This window comes from Pleurodeles waltl, chromosome 8 (genome assembly GCF_031143425.1).
Source record: "Pleurodeles waltl isolate 20211129_DDA chromosome 8, aPleWal1.hap1.20221129, whole genome shotgun sequence".
Classification (NCBI taxonomy): domain Eukaryota; kingdom Metazoa; phylum Chordata; class Amphibia; order Caudata; family Salamandridae; genus Pleurodeles; species Pleurodeles waltl.
The window spans coordinates 460,259,271-460,279,083 of NC_090447.1; the positions used below are offsets into that span (position 1 = coordinate 460,259,271).

A 19,813-nucleotide genomic window follows, 5' to 3' on the forward strand; every position below is an offset into this window, starting at 1 on the left:
AGCAGGGCAGACAACACTCTGGACAACACGTTTGAGAACACTGGCTGAGACATCCCTGATGCCATGGCCACTGTTGCTTGGAATTAACCACTTGCCAGTGGACAGGACCTGCACTAGAGGGGGGATACCTGTGGGCTGGCGGATAGATGACATCAGGTCTGACTCCAATTGGCACACAGTTCTTGGATTGTGGCCCGATCAAGTCTGTAGGTTAGGATACTGTGTCTGTCCTCCATTGTCACAAGGTCCACCAGGGGTCTGTACACTGGAGGATGTCTCCATCTCATTTTCATCCTCAGCGGTTGAAGCCTAAGGAGGAAAACGGTGAGCAGAGGGTCATATTCACACACCTATTGCAATAATGATGCATCTCTTCATTTACAGAACCAGATTGTGAATCCGAGAGTCAGTTGATGTGCCAATGTCTGCTGTGACGCAGTTAGGTGCCATCGCCTGTGCCCCCCTGAAATGGCAGCTGCCTGACCTGTGAGGAGGGACAAGTGGAAATGAGGTAATTCCGCTGGCGTTGTACGCCGTTGCAGCAGGCGGTCGATGACCGTCGCGCAACTTCGCACTGGTTATCATTCGCCCCTATGAGTTCCAGGAGCCAATGGCGATGTATGCCGGCGGTGACGGTACGCACCACTGCAGACGTGACTGCCATTTCCTATCTATTCACTCACTTGCTACCTGACCTTCAACAGGAGAGGACATACACTGCAAGTGCTGCTGTGACCTGTGTCTGGAAGCAACAATGGCTCATGTGTCTGGGGAAAGGGCCCCTGTTTTCACTGCGGAGGAGTTAAAGAGACTTGTGCATGGGGTCCTACCCCAGTACACTTTACTCTATGGTCCTCCAGACAAACAGGTGAGTACACTGTGAGCATGATGCGTGGGCCATGAATGTATGGAGTGCTGTGTATGTAAGCCACACGTGGGGGGAGGGGCTGAGGTGTCCTGGGCAGAGTGTTGCATGGATGGTGGTCAATATATGTGTGTTAGTGGATGGGAGGGATATGGTGGGCCATGAGTGTGACGGTCCGGACGGTATTACTAATCCCTTTTCTGCTGTCTTTTTCCTGCAGGTCAGTGCCCATTAGAAAAAGGGTATTTGGAGTGCCATCGCCAAGGAGGTGCGGACCCTGGGGGTCTTTGACAGGCAGCGCACCTACTGCCGCAAACGGTGGGAGGACCTGGGCCACTGGGCAAGGAAGACGGCAGAGGCACAGCTGGGGCTTACCTCCCAACGAGGAAGGGGTGCCCGTCGTACCCTGACCCCTCTGATGTTCTGCATCCTGGTGGTGACCTATCCGGAGTTGGATGGGCGCTAGAGGGCATCACAGCAGCCACAAGGGGGTGAATACAAATTCAGATTCATGATTTGGCGCGCATTAAAGTTTGAACTGGGTGGGGGATGTGGACTATGGGTGCCCCTAGGCCACAGCAAACATGGCAGGGTAGGTCCCTTGTTGGGCAGGTTCTGAAGCACTTCAAACCCAATGGTGTTAGTGGGCATCTACTACTGGGCAGGGTCCTGTGGGTTTCAGGTGTGCAGCTGATGGCATTATGCCATGTCCCCCATGGGCTGGTGACTAGCATTGTAACTGTTAGTGCATGGCCTAGAACATAGGGCAGCTCCCTGTGTGTACGCCAACGCTGGCATTGACCAAGTGTATCCTCTGTCTCTCCCCCCCTTTTTGTTTTGTCACCCTGTCCTTGTGTGCATTAGCACCATCTGGCGGAGTAGCAGAGGCACTGGCGACGGAGGGAGCTGCATCCCACATGGGCCTCGAGCCCGAATCCACCGAGGGTGAGGGCACCAGTGGGACAGGGCGAGGGAAGCACAATGACAGAGACAGGAGGGGACACTACAGAAAGTGACTTCTCCTCCGATGGAAGCTCCCTGGCAGTAGCGGACATCTCTGTGCCCACCCCAACAACAGGTACAGCCACCACCTCCCCTACCAGCACCACCCTCCCAGCAGCCCCTCAGCATGCTTCCCGTGCCCGCTCATCCAGGAGGGTGGGCATCTCCTTCGCCCCAGGCATCTCAGGCCCTGCCCCAGTCAGCCCTGCTGCCCTCAGTGAGGAGGCTATTGACCTCCTGAGACCCTTCACTGTTGGGTAGTCAACCATTCTGAATGCCATCCAGGGTGTCAAGAGGCATTTGCAACAAACAAATGCATACCTGGAGGGCATTCACTCTGGCGTGGAGGCCCAACAGAGAACATTTCAGGCTCCAGCCTCCGCACTGATGGCAGCCATTGTCCCTGTCTCTAGCCTCCCCCCTCCAACTTCCTCTACCAAGTCCCAATCCCCTTAACCCCAGCCTATACCAAGCACACCTTCAGACCAGCATTCACCCAAATCAACACACAAAAGTGGCTTAGGGAAACACAAGCACCATACTTCATCTCACAGGCACTCACACAAGCACCATCCCCATGCAGACACACCAACATCCACTGTCTCCACTGTATCCTCCTCCTCCTCCTCGTCCACCTCCCTCCAAGTGCCATCTCCACTCACACCTGCATGCACTACATCCTCACCCATTACCTCCATCACCGGCACGCCCATCACTACACACCCATCACTGGCAGTCACCACCCCCACATCCATGCACACGTCCCCTGTGTCCTCTCTCACTGTGTCTGTGACCCCTCCTCCCAAACTACACAAAAGCAAGCACACACCCACCCAACAGCCATCCACCTCCCAACAGCATCCAACTCATGCACCTGCACCCAAACACAGCTGACTGACACCTCCTACAAGCACTCCCTCTTCCTCCACTCCCAAACCTTCACCCTCTTCCCATCCCATTGTCCCTAAGAAGCTTTTCCTAGCCAACAATGACCTGCTCCCGACCCCTCACCAGCCCCCCCATCCTTCCCCTCAGGCCAGGGTGGCCAAAACCCAGCACAGCACCTCAGCCACCATGTCCACGTCCGTTGTGGTTCCTGCAGCTGCCAGATGCTCAAAGGGGGCACCCGTCAGTCCAGCCAGTGTGCCACCAACCCCTGCCAAGGCAAAGAACATTCTGCCACCTGGCAAGGTGAAGAAGGGGACAGCATCCAGTAAGGGGAAGGGGCCACAACCACCCAGCAAGGCCACCTTAAAGACTCCAGCTGCCAGACTCCCATGTGACACCACCATCTGCCAAGGGCAGGAAGGGGCAGAAAACACCAGCAAGGCACTTCAGCCGTCCGAGCCTGCAGGTGAAGGCCTTGAGGCTACCAGCACAACCGCCAGAACCGCCGCCTGCACCGCCACAAGCACTGCCACATGCAACTCCACCTGCACCGCCGCAAGCACCACTACTGTCAGCAGCAGCAGCCCCAGTGGGCAGCTGTCCGAGGCTGTAGGAGAAGGGCTGGAGGCTACCGCCAGAACCGCCGCCTGCACCGCCACAAGCACTGCCACATGCAACTCCACCTGCACCGCCGCAAGCACCACTACTGTCAGCAGCAGCAGCCCCAGTGGGCAGCTGTCCGAGGCTGTAGGAGAAGGGCTGGAGCCTTCCCCCACCACTGGCAGCACTGGCCCCTCCATCGCGGCCAGCACCGCCACCTGCACTGCCACCTGCACAGCTGACAGTAGCACCACTGGCAGCAGCCCCAGTGGGCAGCCGTCCGAGGCGGCAGGATAAGGAGTGGAGGCTCCCCCCACCACCACCGGCACTACCACCACTGTGCAGCCATAGCCGCCGGCGGATGGACTGTAGCCCTGCCTCCATAGACTATCATGCATTCTGACCACTGCAAACCTTGTGGCTCTGACAGACCAGGTGGAGGACTGTGAAATGGCACCCCCCAATTGCTGCATCACTGGGCACAAAGCCCCCTCCAGAACCAGTGGAGGAAGGCATCCACTCACCCTATCCTTGGCAGGATGAAGCACACTGGGCACAAAGCCCCCTCCAGAGCCAGTGGAGAAAGGCATCCACTCACCCTATCCTTGGCAGGATGAAGCACACTGGGCACAATGCCCCCTCCAGAAACAGTGGCTGAAGCCATCCACTTGAGAGACTGTGGCCTTGCACTCCCCAGGGCCAAGCAGTGGGCAAACCACCCACTGGAGAGACTTGAGACTGTGGCTTTGCACTCCCCTGGACCAAGCAGTGGGCAAACCACCCACTGGAGAGACTTGAGAGACTGTGGCTTTGCATTCCCCAGGACCAAGCAGTGGGCAACCCACCCACTTGAGAGACTGTGGCCTTGCACTCCCCAGGACACCGCTGTGGTCATGGAGCCCCCTCCAGGAGCAGTGGCGTTGTACCATCTTCCGGCTGAGGTGCCCCCCCCCCCTTCCCTGTTCCCCTGAGGTGACTGTGTGTTTTCGACCTGATGCCCCTGCAGTGTTCTCTCCATATTGAGGCAGGAGTCAAGTGTGACCTTGGCCTATGTGTTTTGGCCCAGTGGGCCACGGACTATTTTTGTGTGGACATTGTCCCTCATTTTGTATATATTGTATATATTGTACATACTGTTTATTTATTTATGAAAGCATTTCTCTAAAATTCTAATATTACACTAATTTGACTCAATTCATTTTGTCCTGGCGTTCTTCCAGAGGGTTACGGGGTGTATATATGTAATGTTGTTGCATGTGTTTATGTGTATGGTGTTGTGGTGGGGATGTTGTGTGTTGCGAGTGTGTGTCACTCTTTTTCCTCCCCCCACCCTTGTCTACTAGGTGCTGTACTCACCGTGGTTGTCGTCACTGCCATTGGTACTCCTTTTGATCGTGTTGGTACCGCCCCGGAAAAGCTGTTGGATGGTCAGGTTGTAATGGGGTGGGCGGTACATTGTCTTCCGACTGTCTGTTGGCGGTTACCGCCGCAGTGTTTGTTGCTACCGCTGTGGCGGTCGGAGTGTTAAAGTGGCTGTATGTGTTGGCGGTTTCCACCGTGGTCGTGATTCCATTTTCTTTTACCGCCGGCCTGTTGGCGGTATTACCGCCACTTTAACACCGACTACCAGAGTTGTAATGAGGGCCTATGTGTCCCAGTATTTTATTTCAAAATTCTCATCCTATTGCTAAGCACATGTAAAATAACCAAAGGGACTATTATTAAAACTGCACTGATGCATGTCACTAACAATAAAAATAACATGAACATTTCTAACAGAGTTAAAATCTCATTTGGCAACCTAGTACCCTAAAGACAACTTCTATGTGCTATACTACGAAAGTATAGAGTAGCTTAACTTGCATCTAGACGCTCCTAAGATTCAGCGTGCTGCATACCGATTTTCAGCAAGAAGCTCCCGGAGTTGGCTTGATATAATCTCTCAGCATAAGATGGGATGCTGCAGCAGTATGGCAATCTGACGGTTTCTGTCAGGCACTCTGGCAGTATCCTGTGCAATAACCTGGGCGAAGGACCTCCGCCCTACTTAAGTGGCCACTTGATGAGCCTTTTATATTGCTGATCACTAAGCTTATCTTGCACTGCAAATTTCTGAGTAATTTGTGACATAGCATGCATGCAAATTTATATATTTTGGTCATAAATTGCACTTGTAAAAACAAGCATTTGCAATGCAATAGGTCCTGCATTTTTTGAGTTAGAGCTATTGGCTTTGTAAATTCATAACCAGACTTTTCTTGCTACATAAATTGGTCAACCCTACCTCATAATTTCGTATTTTCCTGCCATATAATTTCAGTGGCCCAGCATTTAACTAAAGCACTTCCATTTAACTTTTTCCTCTATCTTAAAACATATACAATCACATAAACCTTTATCAGAAATAAACTTTTGGCATTAGAGTATAATGCTCAAAACACCATTTCAAAAATATAATTTGGGATGGATTGGAGGGTGAAAGGAAAGAGGGAGTCGGGAGTAAAGCTGGGGAGGACAAGTGGCGAAGTAACAATGTCATGGGCCCTGGAATAAGAAAGGACAATGGTTGACTGCACTTTCGGTAGGAAAATACAGCAATCATTAGAGTTGAATGAGGTCCATAGGTCTCTGGGCCCTTGTGCCACTGCACCTGTTGCTCCAGTGATAACTAGGCTCCAGGACAGAAAAAGAGAAGCGAAAGGAATGCAACAGACAAAATGAAAAAAGGGTCACAAAGAAATAAATAAAAGAAGACTACTAAGAGAAAAAATAGAGCAAACGTGTGACAAAAGAAAAAAAAAGGGAAGGAGGCTAGAGAACAAAAAAATAAGGAGGAATAAATATAGAAAAAATGTGACGAAAAAAGGGAACAATGAACATTAGAGGAAAAAAGAGAGAAGGTGAGAGAAAAAAGCAGTGAAAGAACCAGGGCATGTATGTACTGACATTTCCCACAGACACAGAATGGGAAAACCACTTTGACACTTTGGGTCTCGACAAGTAACTTGTGGCTTCCACAAAAAGAGGGATTTATAGTAAAACGTGAACTGATAGATAAAAATAAGAAAAACACCAGAGAAAGGAAGGAAGAAAGATTTTTAAAAACATTAATGTGAAAGGACGCATATAGAGTCAAAGGGAAGAGCAAATAAAAAAGACAAAGAATAAAGGGAAGAGAAAAAAAACAGTGAAAGAATGAATGCTTGATGAAGGAAAAAGAGAGGAATGAAACAAGGAAAGAAATAAGCAAGTTTTTGAAAGTTTGAAAGAGGAGGTAGCAAGAGGAAGAGGGAAATAAAAAAAAGGGAGAGACGCAGAAAGAAACAGTTGAAAGAAAGCACAAAATGGTTAACGTGAGGATTTTAAGAGCTGGAAAGAGAAAAGTGAGGGAGAAAGATAACATTGAGAGTAAACAGAATAAAGGAAAGAACTAAGAGCCAGATGTATCAAGAGATTTTATCCATTCTGTGTCTATGGGAAAATGTGTTTGTACATATGGCCCCAAGTGAGATAGGTGAAACAGACCCTCCCAAATAAACATGGCAGCTAAGAATAGTTGTAATTGGCTCTCCCACGTCCTCAAACAGAAGTCAGTGTGCGGAACAGCAGGGGACACTGCAAAACAGCAGGAGGTGCATCAGCAGATTTGTATGTGAACCCCAATACAGCAATATTGAAGTGCTTCAGATCAAGATTGGGGGAATAGACAAAGCTGTGTCCCGCCCCAGTGCTGGTACAACAGAAAGGCAGCGGGTGAGGAATGAGAAACGGAGCGCCGTGTAACTCCTGGTATTGAAATAATGGGGTGCTGCAGGTTAAGACTGAGGTGCACTGACAGAGATGCATGTGTGCTGCAGTACTGAATAGTCAAGGGCGCACAAGGTCAGAAGTGAGGTATGTTAATGGAGCGATGTGTAGAACCTAGTATTGGCGTTCCAGTGTTGCTGAGTATTAGCCTGGAGGTGCCCTGTTGAAGCTGTAAGTGGAGCACAGTATGGGAGTGGCATTGCCTTTGAACCACAGAAGCAAAGAGTCCTGAAGGGCATGTGTGTGAGCCTTAGTACTGAGAAGAAAGGTGCACTGTATGTCAGTGCACCTAACATAGTTGTGGTGGTTCCCATCAACAGTGGCATTGGATTTTAGATTGGGATGCCCTGGCTGAACTGTGTTTTGCTCTTTTAGGTTCAGTGTTGGCTTGGCAGTGGGACTAAATATTAGAATTGAACTTCTGTAATGGAACTATATGTGAGCGGGGTCCCAGTATAGGAAAGGACGAGGATTCGCCAGGGTAGAACTGAGCTGCACTGATGGAGCTGCACCCGAGGTCTCACTTCTGTGAGCAGCAGAGTGTACTGACTGCAAGATCTGAGGTGCTCTGGCAGACCGCATATGTGGGGTTCCTGGCACTAGCACAGCTGAGGACTTGGAGTGTGTGAACTGAGGAGCACTGATGGAGCTGCGAGTGGGATCCCAGTATGGAACAGAAGTGGGCACTGTCTCGAAGGACTGCGGAGCCCTGGTAGAGCTGGGTGCCTAAGCTATAAGCAATTACGAGCGATCCTCCACCCTTGCTCTTAGCACACAGGCAGGCACACTTGGTAAAGAAAATCCAAGACAAGGAAAGGGAGGAACCAGATAGAGGGTACAGATAGCCCACAAAGACCAAATGTGACCAAGATAACAGCCTGATATTTTAGCCCTGTTTTCATCTAAGCTCAGAAGAAGAATGCTGTGCAAATTAAAAGAGAAGCTTCCCTGGACAGGAGCAGGAAACAAAGTAAAAAAAAATATTTAAAAATCCCTTACAGACCAGATGAACAGGACAAAGCGTAATTATATAGTAGTTGGTGCCTGCTCCCACACAGAAGGAGGGACAAAGAGTCATGACCAACCACTTGCAAGCAAGGGTTTTTAAATTACACTGAAACTAACAAACGAAATAGCCAGAAGCGAACAGAATTTACTTAAAAGTATACAACAGGTTGGCCACTTACTCTCGAGCTAACCAGTATGGTAAAAATATGTGAGTTTAGACATTGTTTTCTTTTCCTTATCTGACTTTGAAATATATATAACATGGCACTTTTCCCAGACTGATGTAGCATAATGTGTCCTATTGATGCAATTGTCTGGATGGTTTGAAACTTTCACAGGTTCTACAAAGGATAAGGATAGACACCATCTACATCAAAGGAATACATGTCATCAGTCAGGCAGAAAATGGAATCTTGGCTGCTCAAGATGGAGTCTGGTGTTGGGATCTTTACATCACTACATTCTGCTGCGGACGATGCACAAGAGTAAATTCAGACATCTTGTGCCTGCACCCTTTTCACAGACTGGCTTGTAATCTGAGGGACAAGGAGAGCTGGGACCCCCAGAGTTCACCTAAGTTAAATTTCTCAGAGACAGCACTTAATCTCTATCAATACCGGAGTTAACATTATGTCCCCCTTATTTCAAATTAACTCCATGGTAATGAAGTGTAAATCCTTTAATATGTTAAAACTATTACAATAGTGTGGCATGTTCTTAAAAGTGGGTCCCTAAATGGACATATTCTGTTTAAGTGGGCTTTACAGTGCAACTGTATTGAAGACTTTGAAGAATCAGCAATCATAGAAACCTGCCAAGAGATGTCTTTGCACATCGCGGCAGCATGTGAAATAACCCAGTGATATGCAACTTAGCGATCGAGATGAACATCCTTTCAACTGTTAAATCCATCATTCATTAGATTCACGTAACATTAACAAAACAGTATGTTGCGAAGATCAAATTTTAGGTAACATTTTGCATGAAAAAAAAAAAAAAAAAGAAATCACAGGACTAAGAAGCCTTTACTGTGAAGCAGGTATCTGTCCTGTGAAATCCATGCCAGCTCTTTAAATGTATTAACTTTTTGGCATATTTTTCAGTTGGTAAAAAAAGCTCATGAATTTAGAGCGTATTCGAACAGAGGACATATTAACACCGAGAGACTCTACTGAAAATGCTATGCTGGAGGTCCTTTTCTCTCCATCTGCCCCACTTCATCCACCTGCAAGATACCCATAGTTCCCATCAAATAACCAATAATAGGCACATGATAACCATCAGATAATTAATTACCCGACTAACTACTGCCTACATCACTTCTCTATGTACATACTGATCTAAGGGGCTTGTAAATAAAACCATATACAATTGATTCATATATATATATATATATGTGTGTGTGTGTGTACGTAAGTCACAAGGAATAAATCACCTTCATGAATTTCTTTTTCCATTTGTTTTTGGAGTGCAAGTCTCAAAACTCTACATACGCATACATATTCCAAGCTTCCATACATTGTTCTAGACTGCACAAAACATGCAAAACACTGGTCCATTCAGAGAATGGTCTCAGATGCTGCAGTTGTTTGCCATTACAGTGGGTTATTTACTAATTATTTAAATGTAAACAATTCTGTAAAGTGACCATCTAGTATCACGTTAGTTGCGTCAAAACAGTAAGTAATAGATTTGTACCATTTCTTCGTTGTTCAAGCTGGCTTCATACAATGGGTTGCATGCGTTCACTTGTTTAAGTCTCATGAGCAGGTTTTCTACCAGGCTATCTCTGTCCCTTAGATCAATGAACTGGAAGGCCATTTTATGCCGTATGCTTATGATGATGGGATTTGGAAGCAGGCTGGTGTCTTCCATCTTCTCGACTGTAAACACCTGTCGTGGAGGAAACCACAAAAAGTACATCAGAACAGAAACAATAAAATAATAAATAAATAGAAAACAGAGAAAAAGTGTCATTGAAGATTCTCAAAACTGCCTGATGGGCACTGTGGGTAATAGACAATGGAAGCAGGTAAGCTTACTGACCACAATATTATTTGATATGTTAAAATGTTTCAGTAGAGATTCTTTACAAGAAATATCACGACATACCAAAAAGAAATCAGAAAATAAATGGAAGGAAATTAACAGGGGTGGGGCAGAGTGATTCACCTCTTTTAACCGCAATACTTTACATGAGAATTGAGTAGAGGGTGATAGGGGAATATGAGGCTGCCTAATATCTCTACTTGGTTAGCAGCCTACTAACTGTTCCGAGTCCCATCCTGGCCTGTCAGGTTGTCTTTGCTGGTTAGGGCACAGTGCATGAACCAACTAAGACTTGTCCAACTGTAAATGGTCAGCCTTCAGAAGCTAAGAGGGCCTCTATCTGATAAGTGAATACATGCAAAATCTTGCCAATTAAAGACTACATTGGTAGTCTTTGTCACAGATTTTGATTGCTGTACTGTTTGCCTGTCCGTGTATTTGGCTAAAAATGTACAACAGAAGGGATATCTTTTGCTTGGTTCTGCTCAAGGCACCATTTTGACCACTGTCTCTATTGTCATTAAATTATTTTGATTCCCTTATGGCTGTCTACCCAATATAAATACCTTTACACAACTGAACAATTAAAAAAACGTGCCACCAAACACTACGGAGAAATGAAATGTTATACAAGACTGACAACAGTTCATCTTGGATGGACTTACCTCACACTTTCTTGTAAATATCGCCATAAGAAAAACAATGTGTAGGAAGTTGGCTCTGTATGCACTATTTCAAAGTAAGGAATAGTATGCACAGAGTCCAAGGGTTCCCCTTAGAGGTAAGATAGTGGCAAAAAGAGATAATACTAATGCTCTATTTTATGGTAGTGTGGTCGAGGAGTAGGCTTATCAAAGGAGTAGTGTTAAGCATTTGTTGTACATACACACAGGCAATAAATGAGGAACACACACTCAGAGGCAATTCCAGGCCAATAGGTTTTTGGATAGAAAAATATATTTTCTTAGTTTATTTTAAGAACCACAGGTTCAAATATTACATGTAATATCTCAAATGAAAGGTATTGCAGGTACGTACTTTAGGAACTTTGAATAATCACAATAGCATATATACTTTTCAAATAAAACACATATAGCTATTTTAAAACTAGACAGTGCAATTTTCACAGTTCCTAGGGGAGGTAAGTTATTGTTAGTTCTTGCAGGTAAGTAAACCACCTACGGGGTTCAAGTTTGGGTCCAAGGTAGCCCACCGTTGGGGGTTCAGAGCAACCCCAAAGTTACCACACCAGCAGGTCAGGGCCGGTCAGGTGCAGAGTTCAAAGTGGTGCCCAAAACACATACGCTTCAATGGAGAAGGGGGTGCCCCGGTTCCAGTCTGCCAGCAGGTAAGTACCCGCGTCTTTGGAGGGCAGACCAGGGGGGTTTTGTAGGGCACCGGGGGGGACACAAGTTAGCACAGAAAGTACACCCTCAACAGCACGGGGCGGCCGGGTGCCGTATGCAAACACACGTCGGGTTTTCAATTGGAATCAATGGGAGACCAAGGGGTCTCTTCAGCGATGCAGGCAGGCAAGGGGGGGGGCTCCTCGGGGTAGCCACCACCTGGGCAAGGGAGAGGGCCTCCTGGGGGTCACTCCTGCACTGGAGTTCCGATCCTTCCGGTCCTGGGGGCTGCGGGTGCAGGGTCTTTTCCAGGCGTCGGGATCTTAGAGTCTGGCAGTCGCGGTCAGGGGGAGCCTCGGGATTCCCTCTGCAGGCGCCGCTGTGGGGGCTCAGGGGGGACAACTTTGGTTACTCACAGTCTCTGAGTCGCCGGAGGGTCCTCCCTGAAGTGTTGTTTCTCCACCAGTCGAGTCGGGGTCGGCGGGTGCAGGGTTGCAAGTCTCACGATTCTGGCGGGAAACGCTGTTGCCTTTAAGTTGCTCCTTTAGAAACAAAGTTGCAGTCTTGGGTGAACAGGGCAGCTGTTCTCGGGAGTTTCTTGGTCCTTTTAGAGCAGGGCAGTCCTCTGAGGATTTAGAGGTCGCTGGTCCTGGGGAAAGCATCGCTGGAGCAGTTTTCTTCCGAAGGGGGGAGACAGGCCGGTAGAGCTGGGGCCAAGGCAGTTGGTGTCTCCGTCTTCTCTGTAGGGTTTTTCAGCTCAGCAGTCCTCTTCTTCTTAGGTTGCAGGAATCTGAGTTCCTTGGTTCTGGGGAGCCCTTAAATACTAAATTTAAGGGCGTGTTTAGGTCTGGGGGGTTAGTAGCCAATGGCTACTAGCCCTGAGGGTGGGTACACCCTCTTTGTGCCTCCTCCCTGAGGGAAGGGGGGCACATCCCTAATCCTATTGGGGGAATCCTCCATCTGCAAGATGGAGGATTTCTAAAAGTCAGAGTCACCTCAGCTCAGGACACCTTAGGGGCTGTCCTGACTGGCCAGTGACTCCTCCTTGTTTTTCTCATTATCTCTCCTGGACTTGCCGCCAAAAGTGGGGGCTGGGTCCAGGGGGCGGGCATCTCCACTAGCTGGAGTGCCCTGGGGCATTGTAACACGAAGCTTGAGCCTTTGAAGCTCACTGCTAGGTGTTACAGTTCCTGCAGGGGGAGGTGTGAAGCACCTCCACCCAGAGCAGGCTTTGTTTCTGTCCTCAGAGAGCACAAAGGCTCTCACCGCATGGGGTCAGAAACTCATCTCTCAGCAGCAGGCTGGCCCAGACCAGTCAGTCCTGCACTGAACAATTGGGTAAAATACAGGGGGTATCTCCAAGATGCCCTCTGTGTGCATTTTTTAATAAATCCAACACTCGCATCAGTGTGGGTTTGTTATTCTGAGAAGTTTGGTGCCAAACTTCCCAGTATTCAGTGTAGCCATTATGGAGCTGTGGAGTTCGTTTTTGACAGACTCCCAGACCATATACTCTATGGCTACACTGCACTTACAATGTCTAAGGTTTTGCTTAGACACTGTAGGGGCATAGTGCTCATGCACCTATGCCCTCACCTGCGGTATAGTGCACCCTGCCTTAGGGCTGTAAGGCCTGCAAGAGGGGTGACTTACCTATGCCACAGGCAGTGTGAGGCTGGCATGGCACCCTGAGGGGAGTGCCATGTCGACTTAGTCATTTTCTCCCCACCAGCACACACAAGCTGGCAAGCAGTGTGTCTGTGCTGAGTGAGGGGTCCCCAGGGTGGCATAAGACATGCTGCAGCCCTTAGAGACCTTCCCTGGCATCAGGGCCCTTGGTACCAGGGGTACCAGTTACAAGGGACTTACCTGGGTGCCAGAGTTGTGCCAATTGTGGAGACAATGGTACATTTTAGGTGAAAGAACACTGGTGCTGGGGCCTGGTTAGCAGGGTCCTAGCACACTTCTCAGTCAAGTCACCATCAGTATCAGGCAAAAAGTGGGGGGTAACTGCAACAGGGAGACATTTCTTTACACAATGCAAAGGACTACTAATTGCCTTACCACATGCAAAACTGAAATCACTTACATAAGGGCTAGGCTACACGGAAAGTATAGGGAAAGGGCAACTGCATGCACTTGAAGGCCTTAAAGACAAAAATGGTGTGACCATGAAAGAGAAGATGCAAAATATGGTCCTGCACCTCTGGCTGTAATCGAGATACAACATGCATTGGAACAGAAGATCACCCATTTAGCCATCTAACTGTTAGCATGTCCTACAAATTACAATGAAGAAATAATCAAACTGCAGGAGGTAATCATGTTCCTCTCATGACTGCTTCGGGTTTTCTCTTATTTCTACGGTGGCAGAATATAAAGGATAACTGTCATCTTTAAGCAAAACCCATGCTTTTAACAGTTATCAAATCATACATGCTGTCCATGTGCACAATCAAAACCGCTATAGTGCAGACTTTGCAGCAATAGCTGTCTTGGCAGTACATGAGTAAAGGAAAAGGAGATATGCTGTTTTATGATGTCAGAGACTCATATCCTCAAACAAACATAGGACTCGCAGGTGAAGTCCAAAACGTACACTGTGGATAAGGAGGTGTAAGCTAACAGATATCTGCAGCCAGCAATATCTTTATAGAGCGCGTCAAAAGATTTTACAGAAAAATAACCATCACAGCTGAAAGAAAACAAAAAGTCCATACTCATTCGTAAAAAGGTCAGTCTCCGTGACATTTTTAAATATTGTCAGTGGTGGTGCCCTTTACCTCACCTACATAAATGTTCTCCATCTCATCGCATTAGGTGACCAAGCCTTCTTCACAGAAGGGAGTCCCAACAGGGAAGAAGACGGCAATTATTCTTTCTTACATCGACATCTCAGTGTGACACTGCTCAATAAGGGTCTGTAATAGTGGCAGATTATCTGGGAAAAGATGGCTCCAGACTTTGGAAATGGTTGATTATTGTCTTGAGCAATGGAGTGAGAGAGCGTGGCTTATATAATCTATATTAACATGAAATGTTTATGAACTACTGTATAATAATGACGCATAGAAACTGTATTAACCTGTTTTCCAAAATGTTTACTTGAAATGTGACCATGGGGAGTGGCCGTCAATGTATACGGGGACTAAGGAAAATGACTAATGTTTATGAAATATTACATTTAAATAGTTTTACACTAATTATTAATGATTATGTTATTAAAGTTTTTGCTAATAAATCTCGTAGGCCTTAGTTAGCATGAGTGGAGGCCTAGCTGCCTGACTCTCATATTAAATGTATGTTTTCTAACGTGCAGTGTGCTGACTCGCTAAAGGACATGAACTCTTGTTTTTTTCAGAAACTAGAAGCTGAATGTAACTATAGTAGATCCCTTCTCATGAAATTCATATTGCTTGTAGAAATGTACTAGCTAAATGCAACAGTGTAGACTAATGTTAAATACAAGGTCGACCAAACCGGTACAGACAATGGAGCCACTGACCGAAGATGTGCAAAGAATTACAAAGGGATGAAATCATACCAGACATTCTACCTCTGAAGACGTCAATCATATGAACCAATAAACTGCCTGAGAACTAATGCGGGGTGAAAGATTTAATGACATAATGTGTTTTTGATTGGCTAAAGATAGTGGGGTGCAACGTTTGTCCAACCAAATTTTAGGGGAATGTACAATGAAAAGGGGATAAAAACCCCTGTCACCAAGAAGTGAATTAGAATTAGGGAGTAGGAGACTAGGAGAGGGGGAGATGCTGATGCTATACTTTATGATCCAGAAAATGTGTCACCTTTATTAGTGACTGGCTAACTTATCTAGAACCATACTTGTCCTTAGATTTGCCCTTTACACTTTACCTCCTTATGAGGGAAGTGCCCCTTTACCCGGAGCTGAATTACTGATGGCGATTCAATTGATGTCCTGAAGACGAAGACAAAGCTTGTTTGCTGACCAAACTTGGAGGGTAACTATATGACGATGAAATTGTGATTGTCTGTTTGCTTTTCCTTTCTAGGTACCAACTGCTTTTCTTTTGACAGGAGCCATTGTTAGATGTTTTCTAAATTGGTGTTACGAAATTGTTTTGCATGAAGCCCAACATGCTAATGCTAACCAGAGGTTAGGTGAGGGATTCACTAAACTGACGCATACGGACAAATTACTAAATCTATGCTTTGTTGAACAATGCGCTGATATACTCTGCTAATGATAGTCTATGTTAACGCCGTGTTATATTCTAATGTTTGTGATTCTTGCCTTGATGAAATGTTATCAGAGTTGCCCTATTGTGACAATACTATTGTGTTTCTTGGTTTTGAGATTAATAAATCTACTAGTAGTATTGTAACTAATAGGGAATAAAATCACTAAATTCTTACTAAACCGGTGTGGTTATTCATGACTGCAAGGTCACGGTGGTGTCTTGGCTGATTATGTCTGACTAAAGTGAGATGCGTTATTGTGATAAATATTGATGATATCATTGATGTATTGATTGATATGTTGATTAGCTATCTCGTCCTAAGGTGTCTCTCAACAAGGTCAAAATATTCATTGGCCTAAAACGAGTCGCAATGTGTAGAAATTTATCTTAGAGGGACGCGTTAGCAGGAGTATCATATTCGATACCACGTCACATGGTTATTGAACTGGTATTTAATCAACCAGTTCAGTGCCTGCTCCTAAATGTGAAGTTTATGTCCGGTCTTGTTTTTATGACAGTATCATATACCTAGAATCCTGGACACGCACTCTGATGCAGCCCTGAGGATGCAACTGGCATGGGAATTTAAATAGTTAATATAACCAGCAACTCAACCTTGGCTATAGGTTAGTTTAGCTCTCTTGCCCTTCTCTTACATGCTGATATCTCATTAGGGGCTCTAATAAGTAGAGGTCTTTAAGTTGCTCTGAACTGAGAGACAAACAATTTCAAGAAGAGGATGAGCTATGTTTTACTAATCCAAGCATTTTGTGCCCCACAGGAAAGACTGTGCCTTCTATTTGACCTCATTTCACTATTCCACAGATTATGCCTCTATTTTAAAATGTGATTTGTTGGTCTATCCTGACGTGCAAGAAAACGTATTTAATTTGTTTCTTGACATCTCACTGTCCAGTTCCATGATGTAAGTTTGAGATTCTTCCTCCTGGTCTTACTTTGGATCTCAGAGCCTTTGCAAAGGTACTGACAATGGTGCACCCGAAGTAGTAAATAGTTCTTGCATCATCATACTTCAATGATTGGTTAGTCAGAGGCAGACAGTGCCAGTTTCTGTTATGGAGTGATTGCCTAGCCTATGACCGTGTTCTTGCTAGGATGCTATGTATATGGCATTCGAGTGAAAAGGGTCAATCAAATAAATCATATAAAATTTTTGTACATCTCAGCACATGTACATCAACCATGAAATGCAAATATAAACTTGGAATAAGTGTATTTCTATTACATAGTCATTTTATGATCTGTTACAAGACCTTCAGAGTACAACACTATATCTTACAGAGCATTGCGAACAACAAACAACTTGTTTTGCCCCTTAAGGCATGTGTGTCCAGGGCTTTTCAATGCTTTGTTCTGTCAGCCCATATAGTCTGAGGTCTGTACTGGTCAGCTCTCAGAGAGATGTGCTATATATCAACTGATCTTGGGAAGGTCAGAATGTGGCCTGATACAGGTCAGGATGGGGTCTGCTTGTACATTTTGAGGAATCATTCCTATATACCAGTAGGAATGACCCCATTCTTTTGGCAAAAGCTTTTGCCCTGGCATACAGGAACAGTAAAACACACTGAAGCCTGCATGCCAACAGTGTGCAATCACAGTGTCATGCCCCAAGTGAATAATATGTTTTGCTGCATTTACTTTTCTCAAACCGCTTTGGTATATTTTCTATCAAGTGTACAGATATATTCACCAGCACAAAATAAGCAGAAAAATAGCAGCCAATGCAACAGCTCGTACTGACCAATTTGATATCCAAGATATGGTTTCCATTTTGTAAAGAGTTTGCACATTTCGGTTCCCAGTCATGATTGAGAAAAAGTACTTTGTTTAAACTGAATTTGTGAAACCTACATAAAGAAGGACCAAATAATCCAGTGGCTCTCCTTATGGGGATGACCAGTGTTTCCCGGGTGCTTGAGCTGGGTCTTGGTGCCATCCCTAAATAGAAGCACAACCTGCTGGCAAGGAAGGCCTAGGTGGAAAGAGAACTCACTACTGGATGTAAGAGTACAGGATTCCAGGACAACCGGGGAGGAATTATCCCTAATGCTTGCATTCTGCAGGACTTGCACGGAAGAAAAGCTTTCAGTAACAGGACATTCAGTTCCATAAGAGAGCCAGGCTCATACTTCTGATCCCAGTTAGATATAGAGACAGCAGGTTATGGGTGTGAAATAGTTTAGCACCATTGACATCCTGGCAGTTACTTGTAGGCATCTATACAACAGAGGAAAAATACTTCCCTGGCCCACGTAAATCAGAGTATCTGAAAGGGGGAAATATTGCCAGTGTAAAAGGCAATGGAGTGATCGGAAGAGATAGACGGTGGTGTCTAATTTTGGCACTGATGATGCTACAGCCATCTTCCAGTAATAACCCAAAGCCAATAAGAAAAGCATCAACAAGGACTTTACAGTGCTACAGCAACATCCTATGATGCAGGCGTCAACACAACCTGTCACAATCTCCAGGCCAACAACATTTGGGCTGTTTAGGTAAACAGTGCCCATGGTGTTTGGATTTTTGTGGGTAATGGTAACCAAGGCTAAGAAGACTGACTCCATGGCAAACCATTTGCAAGATGGAAACACCACCTTAGAAGTACCAGGTATATTCCTTTCTATTCACTTGCCACTTTTTCTCAGACTAGCATGATATGAGGGATCCATATGCACAATGGTGGCTCCCTTTCATGTAAGAGATCTTATGTTACTCGTGGATTAGCCACTGTCATTGCTCTAGTTTTGCCCTACGCATTCTGGTAGAGGAAGAAGAGTCAGGCTCAGGAAGGCTGTTTTCCAGATGTACGGGATACCTTTCTCTGCCATTAAATTAATGTATGGGTTCCAAGTGTCCTGTATCAGCAGGGCTTCCCTCAGTTTTACATCTCAAGTTACATTAAAAGCAATACAATTCCATGAGTATATTGTTTCTCGGTCCCTCCTGCCATTTGGTGAAAGATGGTGCTATACACCGAAATATGAACTAGTAGGTCTGTTCAAAGCACCAAACGTGGTCCGTATATGGATTAGTAACAGATGTGCCCTACAAGCACCGGATACCTCTTGAAAGCATATGTAAGTACCATGGTCAATAAATGTGAAACAGAATGCAAATTCATTAATAAATGGATGATCATTTTCCAAAATCCCAGCATGTGATGGTAGCAAGGAAAAAACAACTGAGGGCCACATGCACATATAGGGCCTGATTCTAACTTTGGAGGACGGTGTTAAACCGTCCCAAAAGTGGCGGATATACCACCTACCGTATTACGAGTTCCATAGGATATAATGGACTCGTAATACGGTAGGTGGTATATCCGCCACTTTTGGGACGGTTTAACACCGTCCTCCAAAGTTAGAATCAGGCCCATAGTGTCAGATCTGTCCATGGTACATCACTTTCTGAAATATCAGGGCCACAGAAGAGCCCTTTAGTAATTTTCGCACTCCTTAGCCCCCTAGACAGTGTAAAATCCTGAACACCAATTTGGTGGCAGCGAATATCTGACAATGTGACTAATGTGAATCCTGGTCGAGCTTAATTAGCTGCAGGCCATTTCCCATAATGTGTATAATACAGCATACCGAAACATTTGTAAATGTAAATGTAAATTATTTTCACAATAGAATTTGGATTTATCCAGTTTGTGTGTTAAATAAGTGAGCACCATGTGCCTACACACTGAAGATAACTAGCACAAAAGAGAGTAACCCGATCTTCCTTCAGAAGATGGGTAAGTAATTTGAACAAGAAACTCCTGAAGGAATTATTTTAAAAGAAATACATTTTTGTTATAACTTTTAGATTGGTTCTTTACCATCCAATCATGCCATCTGAATTGGTAAATATAATTTATGTAGAAAAAATCTTTTGCAGGCACAGAAACAAGATAGGTAAGTATTCTGTGCTACCTACCATCTGCATGATTGTGGACATTGACAAGGAAGTCAGGTATGTCTGTGGCCATGAATCGTTCCTGAAGTTGGGATCTG

The 19,813-nt window shown here is 45.7% G+C and overlaps 1 protein-coding gene across 3 annotated transcripts in view; it reads right to left on the reverse strand.

The window, feature by feature from the left end:
- The window catches only part of TBC1D8 (TBC1 domain family member 8), a 411,616-nt gene that overhangs the window by 175,790 nt on the left and 216,013 nt on the right, over positions 1–19,813 (reverse strand). For all 3 annotated transcript variants that reach the window (XM_069204407.1, XM_069204406.1, XM_069204408.1), the window contains exon 7: positions 9,869–10,063. In XM_069204407.1, the coding sequence (XP_069060508.1) occupies positions 9,869–10,063 (195 nt within the window). The remainder of the gene's footprint in view (positions 1–9,868; positions 10,064–19,813) is intronic.